Source organism: Anser cygnoides, chromosome 11, assembly GCF_040182565.1.
Source record: "Anser cygnoides isolate HZ-2024a breed goose chromosome 11, Taihu_goose_T2T_genome, whole genome shotgun sequence".
Classification (NCBI taxonomy): Eukaryota; Metazoa; Chordata; class Aves; order Anseriformes; family Anatidae; genus Anser; species Anser cygnoides.
In genome coordinates this window covers 20,159,362-20,182,721 of record NC_089883.1, presented here as the reverse complement: position 1 = coordinate 20,182,721, position 23,360 = coordinate 20,159,362, and the positions used below count along the sequence as shown (strand labels likewise).

The window sequence follows — 23,360 nt, the reverse complement described above, 5'->3', positions numbered from 1 at the left end:
ATTTCAGTGCCCTGCGCTCGCTGGCGTCGCACTGTAACGCGAGGACAATCCCGTGCTCTCGCAAAACACATACTTTGCATTTTCCGGTACATTCCTGGGTATGGTCATTTCTGGAAAGAAAACATCACATGTTAGCTATGATCCTTCTGAGCAGGAAAACACAACCTGAATTCTGGCCTTCTGAATACAAAAGGAGCTCAGATGGAGGCTCAAGTATTTTCAAGGGCTATTCTCGGAGTTGTTGTGGCTTACCCTGGATATTACTAGAAGGTATTCCAAAAGCAATTGTCCGGTAGATCTGGATTTCACTCTAGATTTTTGCAGAACAAATGTCCTAAGAAGCTGTATGCTGCAAAAAGTAAATGTCAAAAAACAGAAAACAGCTACCATTGCAAGTACCTGACTGATGGTAAAAATGACTATATATGTGTTCTCAGTATGTAAAATACAATTTATTGTATTTAGGCCATTCATAAGTGTCAACACAATGTAGTATGTTTGGAACAAATATCTTACCAATAAATACTATCTAAACATTAATATTCATCTTTTGATCAAATGTGTACAGTGTATTGACTCGATATTGCACAGTGAGCTATCTATATATAACATTACAATTTCCTTAGTGCATTCAGTTTGTTACAGGGATAGCTTGCCACAAATATTCCAGAGCATCAGAGCTTACTTTTCCAAGCAAAACGAACAGATATTTCATTAAGGACTGAAGGCCGATACAAATGTCAGTGTTCTAATTTAACTGGTTATGGATTCATGGAACCTGATGTTTTTATGAACGAGAAGACCGTTTCTGGTACAATTATACATATGCATATATATATTTAAAATCCTGTTTTAGAATAGAATGAGGATATTATCATCAAACTTACGTGAACAGCCAACTCCAGTGATTGCTTGTTTCATCTTGTTTCAATCTAAATATAAATCCTATCTTTGATCTTTTCGGAGATGCATCTTATCACTTGCATTTTGAAGGGCAGGCTGTGCAAACCCCCAGCATTACTCCAGCACTTCTCTCCTGTCAGTATAAACAAAGGTGACACGCTCTAGTCTCAATTGTTCTCAATGTAGGAATGCAGATATAATTTTCAAATGGTTCTATAATTAACTCTATCTCAGCTATATCTGATTAAATCTTAATTCTATAGCATCAGCTCTGCATGGGGATAGTCCTGTCAGCATCTCCCTGATGGGCTTGCACTCTGGTGAGCCCAGTATTAAATGCTGGCAGGACTGTGTCTCTCAGCACGTCTTCACCAGCTTACTGTTTTTCATTCTCAAGTCCAGCTACTGCAAAACTGTCTCGCTTCAGTATGAGAGCTGTTAGAGTAAGGACTGTACAGTTTGGCTTGTAAGGTTTGGCCTGCATTTGCAAGGACTTACACTGTTCTGATGTTGCAAAAGGATCTTTAAATGGAAATACACTGCCTTAAAGCACATTTAAGGCTATGTTACCCTGCAAAAGTGGTGTGAATGGCTCAAAATGCAAGCGAGAATCATGATCACAGAATGACTATGACTGACTTGGAAAAGATTTGACCATCAGTGTAACGGTGGTTAGAGCTTAGTGTGTAGTGTCCCCCAGTGCTTAGCATGTAGCATCCTTTAAGTAAAAGAAAATTCACTCACCAAGTGATACAATTAAAAATTTCTAAGAAACTACTGGTTAAATATTACCTCATGATTATGTAAATCATGTTTATATTCCTCATATTTGCAGTTTATTGTATTGTATATATCTAGATTTTTTATATTCAGATAACAGAGATGAAATACTTATTTCTACCTAAAAAGACGGTAGGAAAAAACGGGGATTGAAAGGATTTTTTTTTGTACAAAAAATACATTTTTATGACAACAGCCAACAACTTCACAGTAGGGCCTCTACTTACTACCAAGGTTCAGAGGTTCAGTCATCCATAAAGTATCCATGCCATCATAAAGTGTCAGAGTTGCTTTTCTTCCCACTTTTCAACACCAGAATTCAATGCACTACTATGGAATGCTTCCAAAGTCTTATGCTACACCCTGATAAAATCAGTAATCTTTTTTTTTTCTTTAAAAAGGAATTCAAACCATGCAAATAAATACATAATGTGCACTGAAATACGCATTTCTATGATACAGATGACTTCAGAGAAAGGTCCCTTCATAATTAGCTAAACTAGTTCTAATAAAAGATAGTTTCAAAACAGAATTAAAACCATTTCATTTTACTGCAAGTTGATGTTTGCTATGTGTTCAAGCAGATTACGTGTTCTATCTAGCTGTGTTAATCTGTGGGTTCAGTGTCATTCTTCTGTAGTGTAGTGAATATCTGATTATTAGGGGGCCATTTTTATGATGTTTTTGTAGTCCAGGTCTTCATTTGATTGTGCATACAGGATCTCATGTTAAGCCCAGATCTGCAGAAAGAAAATTGAACAATCATTTATTCAATTCTTTGACTGTTCCCTCAAATACTTTATTAAAATTTGGCAAGCAGTCAGATTAATGTCACAGAATATCAGCAGCAATAATATTATTTAACAAGCAAGTTCAAAATTCCCTCAACTTCAACAGTTCTTCTAGCCCTTTGTGGGGATTTTTTAATTTGAATTTTCTGTTCATGTTTTACACTGCAGGTTTTATATTTTCGTTAGTCCCTCTAGAGTCGATTTTCCTGTAATAACCCTTCCCCCTACCCTTCTTTTTTAAAAACAAACAAACAAACCAGCAAGCACCCAAGCCAGGTGCTCCCAGTGCTTACTCGGAGAGTGTGGTCCCAGGACCCTGAGCAGAATGCTGTCCCGTCGGGAGACACCCGCAAGGTGCTGACACGATTTTCATGTCCAAACAGAATAGACACACGGGACCCTTTCAGCACATCCCAGACATTGATGGTGTAATCGTTATAACCTGCAAACAGCAGACGACCTACAAAGAAAATGAGATTTCAAAAAATAAACTCTTAAGTGGGTAACATGTCTTTACTCCAGCAAGGGCTTTCTGCAGGACACTGAACACCCAGCGAGCAGCAAGCCAGCTTTCCCGTACTGACATACACAGCTGCCCTCTGCGTACAGTGAGCCCTGGCCACTGCTTCCCCCAGACTTGTGCTCCTGTTAGGCACACCTGCTTCACTGCTGAGTTATCCTTACTAAATGCTGAACTATTTATAAAATGAGTTAGTCGAAAACACAGCTAAAGTTGAGCTAAGTTATATAGAATCTGCTCAGTCATTAGAGACGGGGGATCAGTCCAAACCACATCAGACTGAACAGCACTTCAATGGCTTATCAAGGCTAGTAATACTTTGCTTAGACTTTACTCAAGGAATTGAATACAAATGGCTGAACAATTAGTAGACAATTTGGTAAGTAATTCATGGTCCCCAGTGGGACAAGCTGTGGTGCCTGTGACATGCACGGAGAGAGACATGTGCCTCTGCCCTGGGCGGAGGGCAGCTCACCACCCGCTCGTCCCCACGCAGGCTGACCGGAGGAGCTCTGCGCCTGTGCTAAAGAAGGGGTGGGAGGCAGGAGAGGGAAGACCCAAGCTCACGTTTCTGCATCTGCATTGAAAAATGGTAATGGATCAGTCTTTGTGATCCTTAACGTACTTTTACTATCTATTAATCATTTATTATCCTTTTATAAACTATGTAAGCGCGCTTTATATCCGAGTTACACTTCATGTTTCCTTTGAAACATTTTTAATCATTATTGTGAAGTTCTAGCCCAGCTGTAGTTAATAGCGAAATATTTGCGCCTTCATTATAGCCAGAAAAATGCTTTTCATTGCTACAATGAAGCAACAGCCAGCTAGATAATTTAAAGAGTAATTCATTTATTTATTTATTTTACAGAGAACGATTTTGGTATTCAGTGCTGGTTTTGAAATGCTTTATCAAATTAAACTGACAAAATTTTACAGTCTGCCACAAATCCCAACACCACGATAACCTTTGAAGTTCAGGTCTCACCACTGAGAGAGAAGTCCACACTGGACGCTCCAAAAATGATGCTCTCTTTGGAATAAATTGCTACTTCTCTGTCTGCACGAAGGTCATATAAACGACACTAGGATTAAAACAAAAACAACACGTGCCTCAGTAAAGCCTGCAGTCAATGGCTAGCTTTCATTGAAAAAATGAGAGTCGGAAGGACTGCAGCCTAGCAGGCATCACAGGAAATGGCTGCTTGGCTTCTTTCCTTTTGTTACTTTTGCCTGCTGTAACTGGGGCTCCTCTGGAGGTTAATGGGCAACACCACAAGGCAGTTTTGTATAAACTGAGTGAAGGACTTGCTTTTCCAAATCTTTTCTCTTAGCCTTCTTTCTGTCCTGCTATAAAGGGAGAAGTGGTGGGGTTCGGACCATGGATACCTACTGAAATTTCTCCCGCTCTCAGACTACTCTCTTGGTTCCCCACTGTGGTTTCCTACGTGTTAGGGTATCCTGCTGCTTACTGACTGGCTGTGCATGGGGGCACAGTTCCTAAGGACAACAGTTCAGCCATAACTGGAGCCTTGGAGACAGCTTCGGTAACACTGCCCACACAGCACGGTGCTCACGGCAGTCCCATGGCAGGGGGAACAGCCTAAATACTGCTCCTTGCTGTAAGACAGGATAGCAAGCAGCCTGGTCTGTGTGTCTGAAAAAAAATGCATGAAAATAACTTAAGTGAAATGCTACACTTTCCTACAGATCTTTGGTTTTCCTTTCTTATGGAAAATCCCCCATCACCTCTGCAATCTTGACTTCCTGTTTTCAGCTATTGCCAGCGTACTTTGGCTTGATTAATATGAAATAATGCATAGACAGACCGGACTTCATTGCCATTCAGAATGGCAGCCTGTTAGCCCTGAAATCAAAATTTGAAACCAACTGAACTGAAAACCTTCCTTAATATGTTAAGCTTAAACAAACACTGGGCAGCTGGATTTGTTAATATTAATACTTTACTCATGGAAAACGGCTGATATGCACGCCTGCACATAAAGGAGAGGCTGTTTCACTGGCAGGGCCGTGGGAAGCTGCAAGGTATGCGGAGCCCAGCTTTCCAGTGCTCCACACTGATGATTAATTCTATCAGACTGTCCCGATAGGGAGTCAGGGTCACCACAGGTGACAGCACTGCTGTGTGAGCATGCTTTTATGGCTTCCCTTCAGACAGTCAGAATTACATGTTCCTCGAAATCCCTCAGGATATGCATCAGGTCAAAGTACCCAGCGGTGTACCAGTCCGAACACTGCAAACACCAGCCTCTTCACTTAAACAATGACGTGGACAGAAACTGCCAAAACCTCTGCCAAAATTACAAAGGTGGAATTTCCCATTCTCCTACTCAGGTCAGGGGCAACAGGAGTAGTTAACAGAGCAAAAAAAAAAAAAAAAAAAAATCATCAAACGGGAGCCCAGAGCCTGTGGTACTGGGCATAAAAAGAGAGCACTCTCGTTGGAATTTAATGACGGACAATTTCTCCTTTTCACTCTCTCAGCATCTCAAATGCTCACAGTACTGCACCCAAATGTGCAGAGACTTACCACAGAGCTAGAGGTATACATTTATAATAGGAGCTTTTAAAACTATGCACACTCCTTCTGGAAGAGCCTTGGAGGGTCACCACATCCACTGAAGAAAAAGGGAATGTTTCTAGTGAGCTGAGACAGTTTGGGAGTAGTCTTAAAACATGCTCCTAGGGCACAGTACTTCAGAAAGGTTCATGGTCTTCACACGACTCAGTATGATGTTTGAATAAGCAGGAGAAGCAAGGTGCCAGGCGCCTCCTGAAGGTCTGCTCTTGAGTTACACTTAACTGCCAGCTCAGCTCCTGCAGGGCTGTGATACAGGCAGAGAGCCTCGTCCCCTCTGGGGACCCACCAGCTGTAGTGAGACCCTGGCCATGCACATCAGTGGGGGCCTGAGGGCACCAGGAGGTAAGTGGCATCTTGCATGTAGTGTACTGAGCAACATTACCTGTCAATACGTACAGTCAATACGTACTCTGCTAGCAGCTTGCTCATAGGTAAGATCCAGGAAGGGCTATTATATCATCGAGGATGACCTGGATGCAGTGACTCATTGCAGTGAAAAGCGACAGTGACTCAGGCTGTCAGGGAGAAGAACAGCCAGGGCCAACCTGGCGCTGGGCTCTCAGGATGCACAGAGCTGCTGAGGCCAGCTGGCTGCACCTGCCCAGAGCCGCACTAAGCCCACGGCCCCTCCACTGCCTGGGACGTGCACGTCTGTGTTCAGGCTCTCTTCATGCCTTGCACTGCGCCGCTCCTTCTGACAAGCTGCAGGGTTTATCTGGTTCCTCCCATACTGTGACCAACAACTATATGAAGCCAAATCTCTTCCAGTAAGACAACTAATTTTGTTCATGAAACTTCAAAACACAGAAAATAGAGTATTTGTACCTCATGTAGAAAACTTTGCAGAGGTGACCTACAAAGCATTACTAGATTTTTCCTATAGCACTATATCCAGTATTTAATATGTATTATAATAAAGCATTATTGTTTTTTCAATATTGGTGTCAAAGGCCCAGTTTAGCCACTTACGAGACTTCTGTGAATATTTTTCCTTTTAGGAAAATCTTACTTGGGAAGTAACAGAACTTCCCTAAATTATGTTGCTGAATTGACATACCGTAGCATCGTCTGAACCAGAGGCAAAAGCATCTCCACTTGGGTAATATCTGTGCATGAGTAAAAAAAAAAAAAAAGACCAGAATACATTACATTATTATTTGGATGAGGCCAGGCTTCAAAAATAGAACCAGTGCATGGCTCAACATCGCAAATGTGTCCTCTCCCACAAACATACTGACCTGACACTGTTGATATCTGAATCATGGGTTTCAAATGACTGGATACATTGACCAGATCGCATATCCCAAACCATGGCTTTCTTGTCACATCCCTAACAAGACAAAATAAATTTACTACATAAGAGTAAACAATGGCATTCATCCCCTGTGTACCTGCTACACATTCACAGGGCTCTGAACATCAGAGCTCCAATGGGAATCAACCAGCAAAGCAGCTCCAGAACCTGCCATACTGGTACACCAGAACCCGGTGCAGCTGCAGGTTGGAGGGCTAAGCCATGGAGGCTGACCCTCAGCAGGTGCAGTGCTGCCACGGGGCGCAGCAAGGGCAGCTGGAGGGGGGATGTTGTGCTGACAGACCGGGGTGGTGCGCAGGCAGGCCCATGCTGCCCAGCACTCACAGCCCTGCTCTGCTCATGCTGCCCCTGTACCCGTGTCTGCAGTTCCCCCACGCCACGGAGCTCCATGACTGACTCATTCCTTTACCACTTTACATGCCTGATATAAAAAATTAACAACCAGCATTAAAAGTTTTATGCTAAATGCTTTTCATACACCAAAACTGAAATAAATGTCTCTTGCTCATCCTCACATCCGAGTTAACTCCTGCCGTGGCTCAGCACCCACATGCTCAATGGCAGGACTGGAATGAGGAAAGCAGCATAATGGTGTTTCAGCTCACTGTCAAGCTCTAACCTGCCCAAGCTGTGCTTTGACGATTCAACTCTCAGGGCTTCCTGAGAGGTGCACAGCACCTCGAATGCTTTGAGTGACGCGCCCAGCCCATTTAGCCTGCAACGTCCTCAGTGCAGGGACCACCTCATGCCTGCAGGACCATGAGGCTGGTCCTGCTGTCAGCTGCAGTGTCTTGCTGCTGTCACAACAGTGGCAGCAGGAAAAAGAGCACGGACTTTTATTTTAAGAGTGATGTGAGATTTTAATAAACATGACCCTACCGGGGGGAAGGCAGTAAGTAAGCAGGCTCAGCTCCGGGGAAGGCTCAGCCTCTCTGAGCAGGTCCCCGTTGCCACCATGCCGTGTGGGCAGCACAGCGGAGCCCAGGCAGCTGCTGCTCCTGCTGTGCTAGCGCATGCTGCTCATCAAACCGTGCCACACATTACTTATTTTTAAGCAAATATAATTGCTAGTTAAATTAAACAGTCTCTTCACAATTCAAGTCTCTCTTTTTTTGAAACTGTCTCATGAAATGAAATCCCAGATTTTTACTAATGATGTCATTATTTAAAAGAAGCAATGTTCCTTAGTACCAACTTGTGGTTTCTGTGTAGGGGAAACCACACAGCAGAGAGAAAATTTTGGATTCAGCACATTTCCCCCTGAAGCCCAAGCCCAGCCCTTCACATTGCTTCCATGTGCACCATTCTTACTGACCTCTCTGGGTGTTTGGGGACAAGACCAATCTGACAAGCTGGTGCTTTGACTCCTAAGGTTTGAAGGAGAAACCAGCAACCACCTGTGGAGAGATGGCCCCCTGAGTGCTTTCCAACTCTCCCCAAGCAGCAGCGCTCCAAAGGTTCTGAGAACAACAGCCTGGGACTCAGCCCTGTGTTCAGCTAGATCTACAAGGCACGCTGTGATTTTTAAGTAGTTAAATGCAGTAGCTCCCAGTCTACATGCTGTTGCATTGGCACTGCTTATTTCAGCTCAAGATTACTGGATTGCATAGCCACAATACACAAGGAGTCTCTCCATGACACCGTACCGTCAGGCTGCACTGCTTTGGCTGTACCCGCAGTGACTCAGTAGAAGACAGACCCTCACTGAAGTGGTGTTTTGCATTTGATGAGTTAACTGAGACGCTGTAAACACAGACATGCCCAAGCTGCTACACTAACACAAGTATGACATATTCTCTTAGCAGTACCATAGCTGCTTGCGATTCTTTGCCCTATAATAAGCTGAGCTGTTCCCAGGGAGAATCAATCTGTCCTTTCTGGGAAGTGAGCTCGGTGGCAGGAAAGCCCGGGAGGAGTAAACGCGCTCAGATGGAATTAGCTTTCAGTCACGCTTCAGAGCAGCTGTGCTAGCTAGCAGCAAGCAAACTGGGCCAACATGCTAGGCTTTGCTCCTGATGGGCCAGCCAACTTTGATAAAAAGAGCCATAACTGAGGAGGCTGAGGTTTATTGTGTAGGGATAGGACTGTGATTCCAAGCACAACAAGTGGAATCCCCTAATCGATGTGCCCTCTGGCACAAGGGCCATTTCCACCAGCAAGCACAGGGCTTAGAAATCAGGTACCTACAGCAAAGTTACTGGTAGCAACCTGCCTCCGATAAGAGTTCATCTCCCAGCTCCTAACAGATCTTACTTGCAAACGTGACTTCCGATGTGGGAAAGACCAGCACCACCTTGAACAGGAGCTGAGACCCTACCGGCTTATTTTTGGGCCTTGCCCGCCCTACTGTGTGACCATGGCTTGGCTGCCTGGGGACAGCAGTTCCTCAGCAGCAGGACAAGATTTGGAAGATGTCCACAAAGTTTCAGATTCTGGTACTTTCCCAGAACCACTCCTGTGGCCCTGGTGAGGTTTGTGTGTTCTTCTGGGGCACGGTGGGGAGCACGCAGCATTTGACTGACAGAGAAAAAAAAAGCCTCTGGCACCGCTGGAAAGCACGGGGGACTCAGCAACAGCTGAAGATGTGGCCACACCTCATCTCTTTGCACCAACTTGTTCGAGGGTCTAGCCAGCGCCCAAGCTACCCCTGGTTTCTGGGGAGCGGTTGAGCAATGCAGTGGCATGTACGTTATTTACCGCCCTGCTCCGGTGCCCTGGCACTCCTTGCTTGGCTCCAGAGGGCTGGGCATGACGAAGGAGCCAAAGGCAGGAGGCTGTCTGCTGTGCCAGGCTCCCACCCACTGGGGCTCCCACCTCCGCCTGTGCTAGGAGCCCAGGCTCTAACCCCGAGCCCTTCCCTTCCCGGGAGAGGTGTTTTGATCTCGGGCTGGGTTGCTTTGGTGTGGGGTGGAATCTGCTAAGTAAGCAGAACTGCAGTCAAACTGGCGGGGTGGGTTTGACCCCACAGACAGAGGTTTAATGTGCTCCAGCTTGGGAAACGTGCTTGCAGTGAGAAGGTTGCACTGGGGCTCCCACTACATATTCCAACACTTCCTCCATAAGATGATCCTGAGCTTCCTGCTTTGCTGCTTTTTCCCTCCCATTTTCCTTAATTTTACATTATGATAGAAAGTTCCTGCTTACCCCTGAGACAAATGTATTTCCAGTTTCAGAAGGGGCCAGGTCCAGGCACAGGACGTCAGCTCCATGACCATGGAAACTCTGTAGAAGCTGCCCGCTCTCAACATCCCATAGAGCACAAGTCCCATCTCCACTTGCTGTCAGAATCTATGGGACATGGCAAGAAAAGTCACAACACAAAAATCAGCAGATGATCGCAAAGATGATTACAACGAAACTACTGTCATCCTATACATACACCAAGGACAGCTTTAATTTCATGAAATATTATACAATAAATCAAAGTCATAAAAGCAATGCCATTCTAAGCAGAGTTTGTGGTTTTTATTTTTTAAGCAAAGAAGTGAGAGTGGAGAGGAAAGGCATATTGACACAGCTATACCTACACAGTGTTCCAGTAATGCTCAGTTTGGTGCAGAAGGGTTTAAAAATGGATGCCACCAGGGATCTGCTGGCGTTTCCAAATCCTCCAAAAAGGAGGTAGAACTGGTATTCCTGTCTGCTCCTGTATTTCACCCTATCCATATTTAGGCTGCTGGAATTCAAACTGTGCGAAGAACTGTTGGAGTTAAGTACGCCTGTTTTAGTATACCTGTATACTTGTTTAACTCCTTAAGTTTTTTTTCTTTTTCTTTTTTTTTTTTTCCCCTGCTTCAAATAGCCAGGTTAAGCCCAATGAGTTGGGTTTAAGACATGGATTTTTTGAAAGGGCAGTGAGCCTGTCTAGACAGTTTTTTGACAAGTTCATCACGTCTCACTTTTCCAAAACCATTTATGTGCAAAATGACTTGAACATATACTGACCAAACATATCTCGTAGCTTCTCTCATCTGCTACAGCATTTGTAGAAAGCACATGTGATTGGTGCTTGTGATTGTGGCTAAATCCTGACAATGTTCAATTGTTCAAAATTTCCCGTTGGCACCCAAAGCTGTTATGCAATCACAAATTTTCTAGGTTGAATGGGTCCCTGTACACAGGCGTGGGAGAGACAAGGGTGACCACAGAACAACTCAAGATACTCTGATTCTGTAACCATACAAAGTCTTCAGCACAGATTATTCCCATGTTCAGTGGGGAAACGCAGGGGGATCCCAGTGGGTGGTTGGAAATTAAAAAGAAAATACTCTTCAAGAAGAAAATGATCACAAAATCATGAAACCATTCTCAGAGTTGCATAAAAGATGAACACTGATCATGTTTGACAGATGCTCCAAAAAAACTCCTCCCAGAAACAGAGGTCTGCACAGCTGCAGAACAGCCCGTTCTGAACCCTCCACAGAACACATGAATATTCTGAGATAATAATAGCTGAAGAAGGTCCTGAATTTTCTTTCTGATCTGCTTTTGAGCCTGGATCAATGAATTTCTCTACTTTATTTGTACTTGGATAGAGGAGTGAAGGTACTGCGGATGAGGAAATGAAGACTTTCAGCTCTGAGGATTTGCTCTTGTAATAGTATGGAAGAAAGACAAAGGGAACAGGAGCAGCTAAAGGTGTAAGGGAAAAGTCTGTTGACAGCCCAGGGCTCCAGCTAATGCTTAAAGCAAAATGTAATGGACTCAAGTTCAGGGTATAGCTATAAAACAAACAAACAAACAAAACACAGAAGGGAATTAAAAATCTTTGCTTTTAGACTCTGGCTTCCTCCATGAGGGGCTCTGGCAGCACTGGACAGGAATCCTCACCCAAAACGAAGAGGTGGTGCTTGCACATGGCAGGGGACAGTGGGGACATGGCCCCGGCTCGCCACGAGCGCAGGCACCAGGGCTAGGAGCAGCAGTGAGGGCCTGCTCTCCCCTCTGCCACCTCCATGGGCCACCATCCTGCTTCTCAGCTCTGCCACACCGGGAGTACGGCTGCCTGCCCCATGCACAACACTTGAGATCCCAAATAACTGCTGCTATTAATACACACGGAGCATCGTCACGTGGGGAGCGTTATCGCACTGCAGAGCTGTGGATACCTAATTTAGGAAGCAAGGCTCCTCAGGCTCTCTGTGTAACTGAGGTGGGGGAGGCTCTCCCTGGCAAGACGTTGTGGGGCCACAGATAATTTCTGCAGGTCACCCAGTCTGGCAGCTCAGTGCTCGCCTTGGACTGGGACGGCGTCATGGTGAGGAACACTGACGGGACCCCCCCCCTTTCAGCACCTGTGCAGCCTGAGATTGGCTTTAATCAATGACCAAACAGCCCCAAATCTCCTCTCTCGCTGGATGCCCACAGACACACCAGGTCCTAAACTCCTTTTTTGCCATTCATTGGGAAAACTGAGCTTTAGTTCAAGTTGGCAGCCAAAGCAGAACAGGAGCACCTGCAGCACTAGCACTGGGTGCTGGGTGTCGTAGGAACTCTGGGCTTGGGGAGGTTTCTGCCGTGCCCTAAAGCTGCTCCAGGACAGGTGATGCAGCAAGTCCGCAGGTGACAGCAGCCAGGACAGCAGAGCTGCTCAGCGCACACTGGGCAGGGCTGGGAAAGCCCCTGCAGCGTGCCTGCTGCACAGTGCGCCCTCACAGTTACAGGATAATTTTAATTCATATGCCATTATCTTAAAGGAGAAAAGAAAAGAAATCTGGGATTCTCTAGGTTGCCCTTCATAACAGTGTTGTAACAGAAGCTTAGCCAACCCACTCGCTTGCATTTGTTTAAATAATAATACATAGTGCTATAAATGATCACTTAAAAATGTAAGCCTATCAATCATAAGAAAATTTCCTTTCAAAGTCTTCAGAAAAGTCTCTGAATATATAGTATGAATATGAAGTACGAATATAAACCACCTTAATCTGCTGTGGTAGTATCTAACAACAGTAACATATTACGTTCAATAGCAATGTAGTTTGCTGTATTCAATACGGAGAAAAAAGGACCCAACTTTTCCTTCTATTTTTATTACAAAAAATACATAACTGTTTTTTCCTTTCATAGGATTTACATCACGATGCATGTAGGTATGGACAAGAAAATAGAATACTGGTTTTGTATCTCAACAAAACCATTCCACTTAATTTAGGCTCTGCTCTAATTATGCAAGGCTCCTGCACAGTAAGGTCAGGGCTCAGCACGCCTGAGCCTGGGTAAGTCCATTGCTTGTTTCCATGGCAATAGACTTGAATTAGCACCTCAGAGTCATTAGAGAAACCACAGAATGGCAAATAACAACATACTTGGGGGCATCTCATGTCTTGAAATGGAAGCAATCAGAGCTGGTATTTGCTTCAGAAGAGCTCCAAATACCTGAAAGAAGGGAAGAAGGTATTCCCTTTCCAGCAGCTCTGCTGACAGAGTGCAATGAAAATGCTCCCTTCTGCCATTTATGTTGCTGCAGAGCTGCACTGAGCTAAACTTCAATTAAATTTGAAAAGCAGAGTGGACAAGGGGATTATCCTGGCTCCTTTCATCATCTTTCGTATTCCTAGAGAAATGGGTGAGATATTCACTACAGAGGAAGACTGGCCTGGCCTCAGATGATCTGCATTTTGTTCCTGGCTTTGCCATCAGCTCCCACTGTGACCTTAAGAAATCACCAGCCCTCTGTGCTCCAGCCCCAAAGCTGTGAGACAGGGTTAGCATCACTCCTTTCCCTTGAGAGAACACACTGTGGCGTGTATGGAAAAGGCTCACCCTTTGGGGCCATCCTCAAGTTCAAATATGTCACTTGGTGTGAATAAAAATACTAAGAATTAAAGTAAAACTGGCTAGACATCCTTTACAAAGCAGGTAAACAACACATACCTCCACCAGCTGATGTAGCACACACCCAACCTAGTCCTACCCGAACTGTATTAAAAAAAACAAAACAAAACTATTTATAATAGTTGGAGCTCCTAAAAGCACAAGCCAGCACAGACCCAGTGAGCAGAGAACATCCAGGGTACCAGCAAGCTCCGTCTACAAAAGGGATAGGTCTTTGTGGGGCGCAAGCATGACAGCCTGGACACGGACTGTTACAGGCATTTCCTTGCAGAAGCTTTTGCAGCACGTTCATTGCCCAAGCAAGAGTTTTCCAGCAGCCCCTGCATGAGGCTGGACCTGGCCCTGAGTGCTGAAATGCCCCTGGAGCAAGGAAGGTTGCTTGCATCAATACGAGTGCAGCCCGTGTTAGGCTTTGCAGGACAGTGAGCAGCGGGGAGGGAATGCATTTACCTGCATGTCTGAGTTAGTGAAGCTGCAGGCAGACAGGTAGTTTGTGTGCATTGCAACCGATTTCTTCTTTGCAGCCATATTTTCATTTTTGTCAAATGTCAGAGGGTACACAGAACACTTGTTGTCCAGGCCACTACAGGGTAATAATAGCAGAGAGAACTGGTTAAAACCGCAACGACAAAAGGCGAGTGGTGATAAGAAGGAAACCACCTGTCAGTGCTGCACTGCCAAATTCTCACAAGTACCGGCTTCCCTGTATTGTGCTGTCCAGGATCTCCACACACAGGGAAGCCCCAGCTGCCTCACCAGGCTGGCTACGTTACAGCACTTGAACAGCTGAGGCTCAGTATTTTTTACCCTCATCTAGTTTATAAATGGCACTGAATGAAATCTCACGAAAGTATAAACTGGACGGTGACACAGTAACGTCGGGGTTAATTTTTTGAACACAAACTGCCATTTTTCTGCTGACATCTGTCATTGTGAGTATTCATATTCAAAACACCATTATTTATATACCTTAACTCCTATGGAAGATATAGTATAGCAAACAGCGGATGTGAAGACAGGTCTTTTAGAAGAGTTTGGAAAACAGGCAACAGAAATACTGTCCTCTGTAGCTGGTGTGTCCCTCCTGGACAGTTACACTAGTCAATACGTGTCTCCCAGGCCAGATGTGCCCACCCTGACCCTTTTCTAAAGCTGTGGTAGATCGGCCATGCCCTGGTCCCAGATTCCTGGCACTCCGCCAGGTGCTGTTTTTGTGCCCTGTATTAAGTGCACAGCATTAATCAATAGTTCAACAGAAATACAAAACTAGGTAGTGCAATGCATATATGCACTCCCCGTCTCTCTTACAAGAGATTTCTTGCCATTTTTCAAGTTACAGAAAAAACATACAATTTCCAGACTCCTCCTCTGCACACATTTATGGAGTCTGTGTCTTCTTTCCACATTTGCAGACTCCACAGTAAAGTCTCCCTTTGTTTCTTTCTCTTGCCCCAAGCTTGTTCTGTCTGTCTGATCCACCCAGTCCATTTTTAAGAGATCTTTTGCCAACTTCTAATCTCTTTGTTTTCTCCCCTGCAAAAACTCATTTTTTTCAAACCTGAGCCCTCAGAAAAAAACTGAAGATGATTATCAAGGATGGGGTTACTTCCCTCCACACCATCCTGGCAAGATCTACTCATGTGCTGGTAACCCTTAAACACTAACCTTCTTCTCTACCTTTTAGAAAAAAGAAAGTAAGCAGAGGGTTAAAAACTCTCTCCCTAGAAGATATATCCAATACACACAGCCAAACTGGAACAGAGAACATGCATGCATGCAGAATTCCTAACCCATGATATAAATGCTGAAAGAGGATTATTTACCATGCTTATACAACAGATGTTATTGCACTGAAGTCAGTGGTGATAAAATGTACGAGCCATAATGGGACTAGGATCAGAGGCACTGAATGTAATCCTCCCATCCACGATCAAGACATGCAAGCTTCTAACTGTCAGCATCCTTGAAGGCACCAGGAGACCACTGTAAACCAAGCCTCTCTGCATAAACAGCTGAGGAAACTGGGAACTTACCCACAAGCAATGGCACATCCAGATGGGGCGTATGCACATGCCATCACCCAGGTACACGGCATCGTCACTGCGTGTTCCTGAAATACAGCATCTCTTTAAAACTCAGACACCGCCATTCCTCTAATCCAGCAGAGCAGCAGGTGGACAGCTACTCCGTCCCTGACATTTCCCACCTTATTCACGAGCCCAGAGCATGTTTTATTGGCATTACTTGGTGCTGTAAAAGGTCCCCAGTGTGGCACATGCAGGTGTACAAGCTCTTTTTTCTCAACTGTGTGGAGCAGGGTGAGAAAGGCAGCTTTGTCAGGGCTTGGAGAAGCAGCATGTGTGTTCACAGTGAACACCATATCTGAAGGATCCCCGACGCTCACACATGGCACCCATGGCACCTTGCACAGCTGTTACCCAGGGAGGACCTCCATTCTACTGGCCTGGCTTTGCTCCCAGCACAGGGGCATCACATCACTGGACTGATATGCCCTGGAGACCACAATAAATACCAGTGCCCCGAAGGGGACTTTGCTCAGAGATGGTAAAGAGAGATGGTTTGTCCTGGGCTCCTTGCTTTGAGGTGCTGCTGGAGGTATGCAGGATATTCCATCATCCTCCTGCCTCCTGCTGCCTCCTGTAAGTCCTCCAGCCCTCCAGCTTATCCCACTGTTGTTTGCCCTACACACAGAAATCTGACCTTTGCTGAAGTTTCACCTACCTTGTTGGTAGTGAAGGAATCCCACACAATCACCTTCCCATCCTAAATGAAAGTGCACAGAGAGAGACAGCTGTTAGCTTACTTCCCAGACATAGAGAAAAGTCTGCTGATCATTTCTATCCCGATTTGTTGTCTCATGCAATTTTTGTCTCCATTTTAACAACATTACAATGACTGCAGTGAAGCACCAAGGAGACACTTCTCCATAGTGCTAGTTATTTCTTCAAACAGAAGAACAGCATATTTCCTTCTAACTGAGTTGGCTGATGTTGGATTAAAAGACTGATTTTTTTTAAAAAAAGGGCTTTCCCTAGTGTGTTTATGAGAACTTCTTTCACCTGCAGCACTCACCACAAAAAGGACCCTCTTAGGAAACCATTACTATTGAGCCCTCTCTTGCCTCCTTTCAGCCACGGCATTTTCTTCATTACAGTTCTTCAAAAAGTTGAGAAATGCAAAAAAGCATTACAGCTTCACTGTTCAGCTTTCTATCTACATACTGCCGTTTTAACCACTTAAAAAATGTCACATTAATTATTTACACTTTGATTCTCTTTGCTGGAATCACCATGAATGGTTAAAAAGCCCCTCGCAGTAACTGAAGGTGGCCTGCAATGCAGATTGCCTATTTTTATCCCCCTAGTGAGACCCCTGACAGATTTCATATAAGTCAGTGAACAGCTGTGAGATGCAGCAAGCTCACTCACTGCTATACTGGGCTCATGATGAACCAGGGAATCTAGAAGGTAATCATATTATTACCTCCTCCAGCTCATGAAACTGGTCTTGAGCAGGTTTTCAGACTGTTTCTCAAAATGCCCAAGTAAATGCAGTAGTTTTAGCAGGATGTTTGAGGTTTTCAAGGTTGCACCAATCATACAGACTGCAGAAGAAATTTTTGTGCAAAGAAATCTCTAGAAGAATCAACACTTCTTCCCTTCCCTTTTCCCAACTATTTTCTCTTAACGCTTAAACTGAAATCATTACTGAATATTGAATCTGTAAAGACCAAGGCAATAAAGTGTCCAATGGGTTCAGATGACTTCTGTTTTCTTTTGTAGTAGGGAATACAGGGAAAACCTGTATATGACCGCAGAAGAAATATTTTTGATATTAGCTATGACACGTGTAGTGATGCTCAGAAACTTGGATTTGTGCTCTCTGAACAAATATGTCGCCAATTAATTGCCTTAAGGCCATCTTGAAAACATTTCAGAATCACAGAATCGTCTAGGTTGGAAGAGACCTCCAAGATCACCCAGTCCAACCTCTTACCTAATACTAACAAGTCCTCCACTAAACCTTATCACTAAGCTCAACATCTAAACATCTTTTAAAGACCTCCAGGGATGGTGACTCAACCACTTCCCTGGGCAGCCTATTCCAATGCCTAACAACCCTTTCGGTAAAGAAGTTCTTCCTAATATCCAACCTAAACCTCCCCTGGCGCAACTTTAGCCCATTCCCCCTCGTCCTGTCACCAGGCACGTGGGAGAATAGACCAACCCCCACCTCGCTACAGCCTCCTTTAAGGTACCTATAGAGAGCGATAAGGTCGCCCCTGAGCCTCCTCTTCTCCAGGCTGAACAATCCCAGCTCCCTCAGCCGCTCCTCGTAAGACTTGTTCTCCAGACCCCTCACCAGCCTCGTTGCCCTTCCCTGGACTCTCTCGAGCACCTCGACGTCCTTCTTGTAGCGAGGGGCCCAAAACTGAACACAGTACTCAAAGTGCGGCCTCACCAGAGCCAAGTACAGGGGGACAATCACTCCCCTAGACCTACTGGCCACGCTGCTTCTTATGCAAGTCAGGATGTTGTTGGCCTTCTTGGCCACCTGAGCACACTGCTGGCTCATATTCAGCCGACTATCAACCAACACTCCCAGGTCCTTCTCTGCCAGGCAGCTTTCCAACCACTCATCTCCCAGCCTGTAGCGCTGCTTGGGGTTGTTGCGCCCCAGGTGCAGGACCCGGCACTTGGCCTTGTTGAACTTCATACAGTTGGCCTCAGCCCATCGGTCCAGCCTATCCAGATCATCCTGCAGAGCCTTCCTACCCTCGAGCAGGTTGACACATGCACCTAACTTGGTGTCATCTGCAAACTTACTGAGGGTGCACTCGATCCCCTCATCTAGATCATCAATAAAGATATTGAAGAGGACTGGCCCCAGTATCGAGCCCTGGGGGACTCCACTAGTGACCGGCCTCCAACTGGATTTGACTCCATTCACCACAACTCTCTGGGCCCGGCTACCCAGCCAGTTTTTAACCCAACGAAGCGTACACCAGTCCAAGCCACGAGCAGCCAGTTTCTTGAGGAGAATGTTGTGGGAAACGTTGTCAAAAGCCTTACTGAAGTCAAGGTAGACCATATTCACAGCCTTTCCCTCATCCACTAAGCGTGTCACTTTGTCATAGGAGATCAGGTTCGTCAAGCAGGACCTGCCTTTCATAAACCCATGCTGACTGGGCCTGATTGCCTGGTAAGTGCCCTGTAAGTGCCGCGTGATGACACTCAAGATAATCTGCTCCATGAGCTTCCCTGGCACTGAGGTCAAACTAACAGCCTATAGTTCCCCGGGTCTACCCTCCGGCCCTTCTTGTAGATGGGCGTCACGTTTGCTAGCCGCCAGTCAGCTGGAACCTCCCCTGATAGCCAGGACTGTCGATAAATGATGGAAAGCGGCTTGGCCAGCTCCTCTGCCAGTTCCCTCAGTACCCTCAGGTGGATCCCATCTGGCTCCATCGACTTGCGTACATCCAAGTGCTGTAGCAGGTCGCCAACCATTTCCTCGTGGATTATGAGGGCCACATCCTGCTCCCCATCCCCTTCCACCAGCTCAGGGCATGGGGTATCCAGAGAACAACTGGTTTTGCCGCTAAAGACTGAGGCAAAGAAGGCATTAAGCATCTCAGCTTTTTCCTCATCCCTTGAAACTAAGTTTCCCCCCGCATCCAGTAAAGGATGGAGATTCTCCTTAGTCCTCCTTTTGGTGTTGATGTATTTGTAAAAACATTTTTTGTTATCTTTAACGGCAGTAGCCAAATTGAGCTCCAGATGAGCTTTGGCCCTTCTAATTTTGTCCCTGCACAGCCTTGCAACAGCCTTATAGTCCTCGTGAGGGGTCCGCCCTCTTTTCCAAAGATTATAAACCCTCTTTTTTCTCCTAAGCTCAAGCCACAACTCTCTGTTCGGCCAGGCCGGTCTTCTTCCGCGCCGGCTCGTCTTTGGGCACGTGGGTACAAACCGCTCCTGAGCCATTAAGATTTCCTTCTTGAAGAGTGCCCAGCCTTCCTGGTCTCCTCTACCCTTCAGAACCACCTCCCAAGGAACTCTGCCAACCAATTTACACTATACAGAAGTGTCACCTGAAAAGAGTAGTATGTAGTACAGCCAGAAGATTTGTATTAGCACTCAACGGTATCTCTGAAAACATCTGCCCAACGGCATACCTGGGAAGAGCTCACAATTCTTCTTTTGTCTTTGCACCAGTCCATACAGAGAACTTTATTTCCATGGCCCTTCAGCGTCCTCCTGGTTTTCATCACAAACTGGCCCAGTGCCTCCACACGCTCTGCCACCTGGTGAACTGCAAACAGCTGATGGTTAGAGAACCTTGCACTGAAGCTCTGCCACAGAAAGCTTTTATGTTCGTGAGTAACATCACTTGAAGGAATTAATCCAAGAAACATGAGTCTATGGTGCAGGCCAACAAAGTCTGCTTCAGGGTTGGCAGGTGGTAAAACCAAGGTGGGCGGTGTATGAATATATCCACCAGATAAAGATAGGTATGAATTCACTAAGGGCTTGAATTCCAGGGCTGTAGCAGCTGAAGCTCTTGCACATTATTACAGCTAAATATAACTGGAAAATCAATTACTCACCCCCCTTCCTCCCTCTTATTGGGAAATCCTCAATTTGACTGAGGCTTGGAAGTGTGGACAGCCTCCAGCCTAACACACACCCTGAGGTACTCAGCAGAAGTGAAGATCACTGCTGGGTCTTGGAGGAACAAATCATACAAAAGAAACAATCAAATCTCTGAAGTTTTCACAGTAAAACGCTTGTTCTGGACGTGAGACTCCCAGCTGCAGTCAGCCCTCAAGCACTGCAGCGTTGGTGCAGTGTGATACGGGTACCAGCCACTGGCACTGGAGGCTTCTCTGCCCTTCTGGTGGCCAAGGGAGGCCCGAGGGCCTGGCCACAGCTCTGAGCGAAACTCGGGAAACTCAACACTTGCTGTAAGTGTGCTAGCCGACTTCTCAACAGCATCTACAGACCTCAAAGACTCATGGGTGGATCAGCTTTTTCTTTTATGGGAGGGAGAAACAGAGAGGGCAGACAAGCAACTTTCCTGAGTAGCATCCTCAGGGGAAGAAGTCAGTTCTTCCATACCTCATTTAATAGCAGCACTTTCAGCTGATATTCTTAAAAACCCAACAGATTTGCATTTCCAATTGTGCAAACTCACTTTGATGTAAAAATCCAACCCACCACAGCTCCTGCAACTAAGAGCTGTCTCACATAACCCTGACGCCTCATGTTAGGGTCATCTGCACAAGTCTGGGAGAAAGCATTATCTGTGAAAATCTATTTGCTCTGCTCCAAAGTTGTTCCTATGGGGTGGGCTAAGTGGGCACGATGCATCTTGGCGCCCTGCAGAAGTTCTGACACACCTCACATGGAGCATTAGGGAGGGTGGGAGCTGCTTCAAGTCTCACAGCAGAGCAGGGGTCCTGGCACCAGAACTGAAAAATGATTCAGTCCTGAGAATAGGATCCAGCACTACTCTGTGTTGTTTGTTTGTCCGTGCTGAAACCTAATGCAGTTGCTGTTTGCTAAGGAGGCAACGCCTAACTCACACCTTTTGAAATAAATGCAGAAGCTCACATGCTTTAATGAGCTGGCAGAAGAAATCCTAAGCTTTTTCAGTGCTGTGATGGAGGCTGAGCTTCATACTCCATGTGGCAGGTGACTGCTTGAGAGCAACACTGATGCTTTATCCTTGGTCACTTTTCTAGAGATGCTGCAAGAAAGTCTGTAGGCCTGGAAGGGCAGCGAGAGAGCAGACATCCTGAACTTTGAGATCATTCCCTGGCACAGGGTCAGGGGAGCAATTTCAGGCTAAGGCAGGGACTGATTTCTTGTGGTTTAGTTTTTCAAGGGCTGTCTTTCAAAACCACTAGCCCTGCAGGCTGTGCCAGAATAATGTTCTCACCTGAAATCTCTGCATGCCCAGAGTCACTCACCTAGGGGTCAAGTGCTGTCCGCTGCTCCTGACAATCTGTCCATACCATCTCTAATGGGAGGCCGGAAACAAGTTTCTGAGAAAGTACCCCGTAAGCTCCCTGAGGAAAAGATGTGATTTTCCCCTGCTGATACCCACTAAAACCTGCTCAATGATCCAATCAGATGAGATGAAAACATAGAACAGGAGGTTATTATGGCAGCTGGAAAGACGCTTGTGTCCAGAACATATCTGACAAAACAAATGTTTCACAGACAATAGGCAAAGTGTTTCCATTATGTCAACGCAGCTGAGTCTGTGGAACTGTCTGGTTTAGCTTTTAGATTCTCTGAGGATGCTTATCTCCAACCACAGCCATAATAACCCACCGTCCGCCTAGCAGGTTTTAGAGTCAGATAACTATTTTGAAGCATTCTCCAATATTGTTTCAAGGTAGTTGAAAGTTATGCACTCGGGCATATGCAGATCAGCTAAAGCCAGTAAGTAGCTCAAGTGGTTTTATGAAGGTCCAGATAAAACATACTGTTTTATAAAACTTATGATTTGGCCTGAACAGGAACAGTGGATTTGATGCAGAGACTATCAGGACTTTGATCTTTTCTGTGCTGTAGTCAATTGGTCCTAATGGTATCTTCTAGCCTTAAAAATTTATGGATCACGTGAGCAGGACAAACTGTTTTATCTATACCTGAAGTTTTAAGTGATAGAATTGAATCCTTACAACTGTAATACTGTGAATCAAATGGATGTTTGGTATTTCCTCTTTCTATCCACATTTTTGAGAGCTGCTGTTCAAAACCAGCTGAACAAATAAGGGCGATACTCGTTCAGCCCACTGTTTGTTTTGGGAACCATAGAAGGAAGGTCATGACCAGAGAAAAAAATATGAAAGATGCAATTTTAGATTAGAAAAAACAGAAGAGATACTTTATTCTGAAACTTGTAACCCTTGCAGAAATAGCTCTTGGGAATAATTTAAGCACAAAAAAACTCTGATATGGAGTTGATGATATAAAGTATCACAAGGGAGCAGTGTCCTGCGGGAGCATAAACCTTTTATCTTGGAAATCCTGTCATGGCTAAGCAAAAACTGCCTTCCTACATGAGTTTACAGATTTTACATATAACAAGAGATAAATATCCTATGACTAGTGATGTACCCATTTACATATCACTCCAATCATAAATAAAATTGGTTTCCTGTGCAAAAACAGATTTATGCATGTGCTTAAAATATATGCTTATGGGGTCTGCCCCACCACTTCTGATACAGAAATTACACTGCATGAATTTGATGATTCACGGCAATGTTCCTGTAATGAGGCCATCTCCATCTGTCTAATGATTCCTGCTAGTAGGACAGACGTAATTTATGATTACCTAATTTAGATCAGAAAATGCTCTATTTACTCCAGAGGAAAAACAAAACTTTTAACTCTGCCACACCTGAAATTTAACAATGCCTGCCAGTCCCTCAGTCTTACAAAGCCACTAACACCTAAAGCACTGGATACAGACTCACGTTCCTTTCCTACACTTAGAGCATCACTTGGTGATCCTTGGGGGTCCCCTGCCAACTCAGGGTATTGTATGTATGTATGCATGTAATCGGAATTTTAATAA

At 45.1% G+C, this 23,360-nt stretch overlaps 1 protein-coding gene across 3 annotated transcripts in view; it reads right to left on the bottom strand.

The window, feature by feature from the left end:
* Window positions 1-430: 430 nt before the first annotated feature.
* Window positions 431-23,360, bottom strand: part of GNB5 (G protein subunit beta 5) — a 29,831-nt gene continuing 6,901 nt past the window's right edge. Inside the window, exons 3-13 of one of the 3 annotated variants that reach the window (XR_007161933.2) lie at window positions 19,942-20,078; window positions 16,491-16,532; window positions 15,782-15,858; window positions 14,199-14,331; window positions 10,056-10,199; window positions 6,835-6,926; window positions 6,654-6,702; window positions 3,983-4,079; window positions 2,768-2,934; window positions 1,911-2,423; window positions 431-1,036 (exon numbers count right to left, since the gene is read on the bottom strand). Coding sequence is in view for 2 of the 3 variants with exons in the window: in XM_048060325.2 (XP_047916282.2) it covers window positions 2,412-2,423; window positions 2,768-2,934; window positions 3,983-4,079; window positions 6,654-6,702; window positions 6,835-6,926; window positions 10,056-10,199; window positions 14,199-14,331; window positions 15,782-15,858; window positions 16,491-16,532; window positions 19,942-20,078 (950 nt within the window). In the remaining variant the exon portion in view is untranslated. Of the gene's footprint in view, window positions 2,424-2,767; window positions 2,935-3,982; window positions 4,080-6,653; window positions 6,703-6,834; window positions 6,927-10,055; window positions 10,200-14,198; window positions 14,332-15,781; window positions 15,859-16,490; window positions 16,533-19,941; window positions 20,079-21,379; window positions 23,338-23,360 lie in introns of those variants that run through there. The other 2 variants (XM_048060326.2, XM_048060325.2) reach the window with 2 other exon arrangements.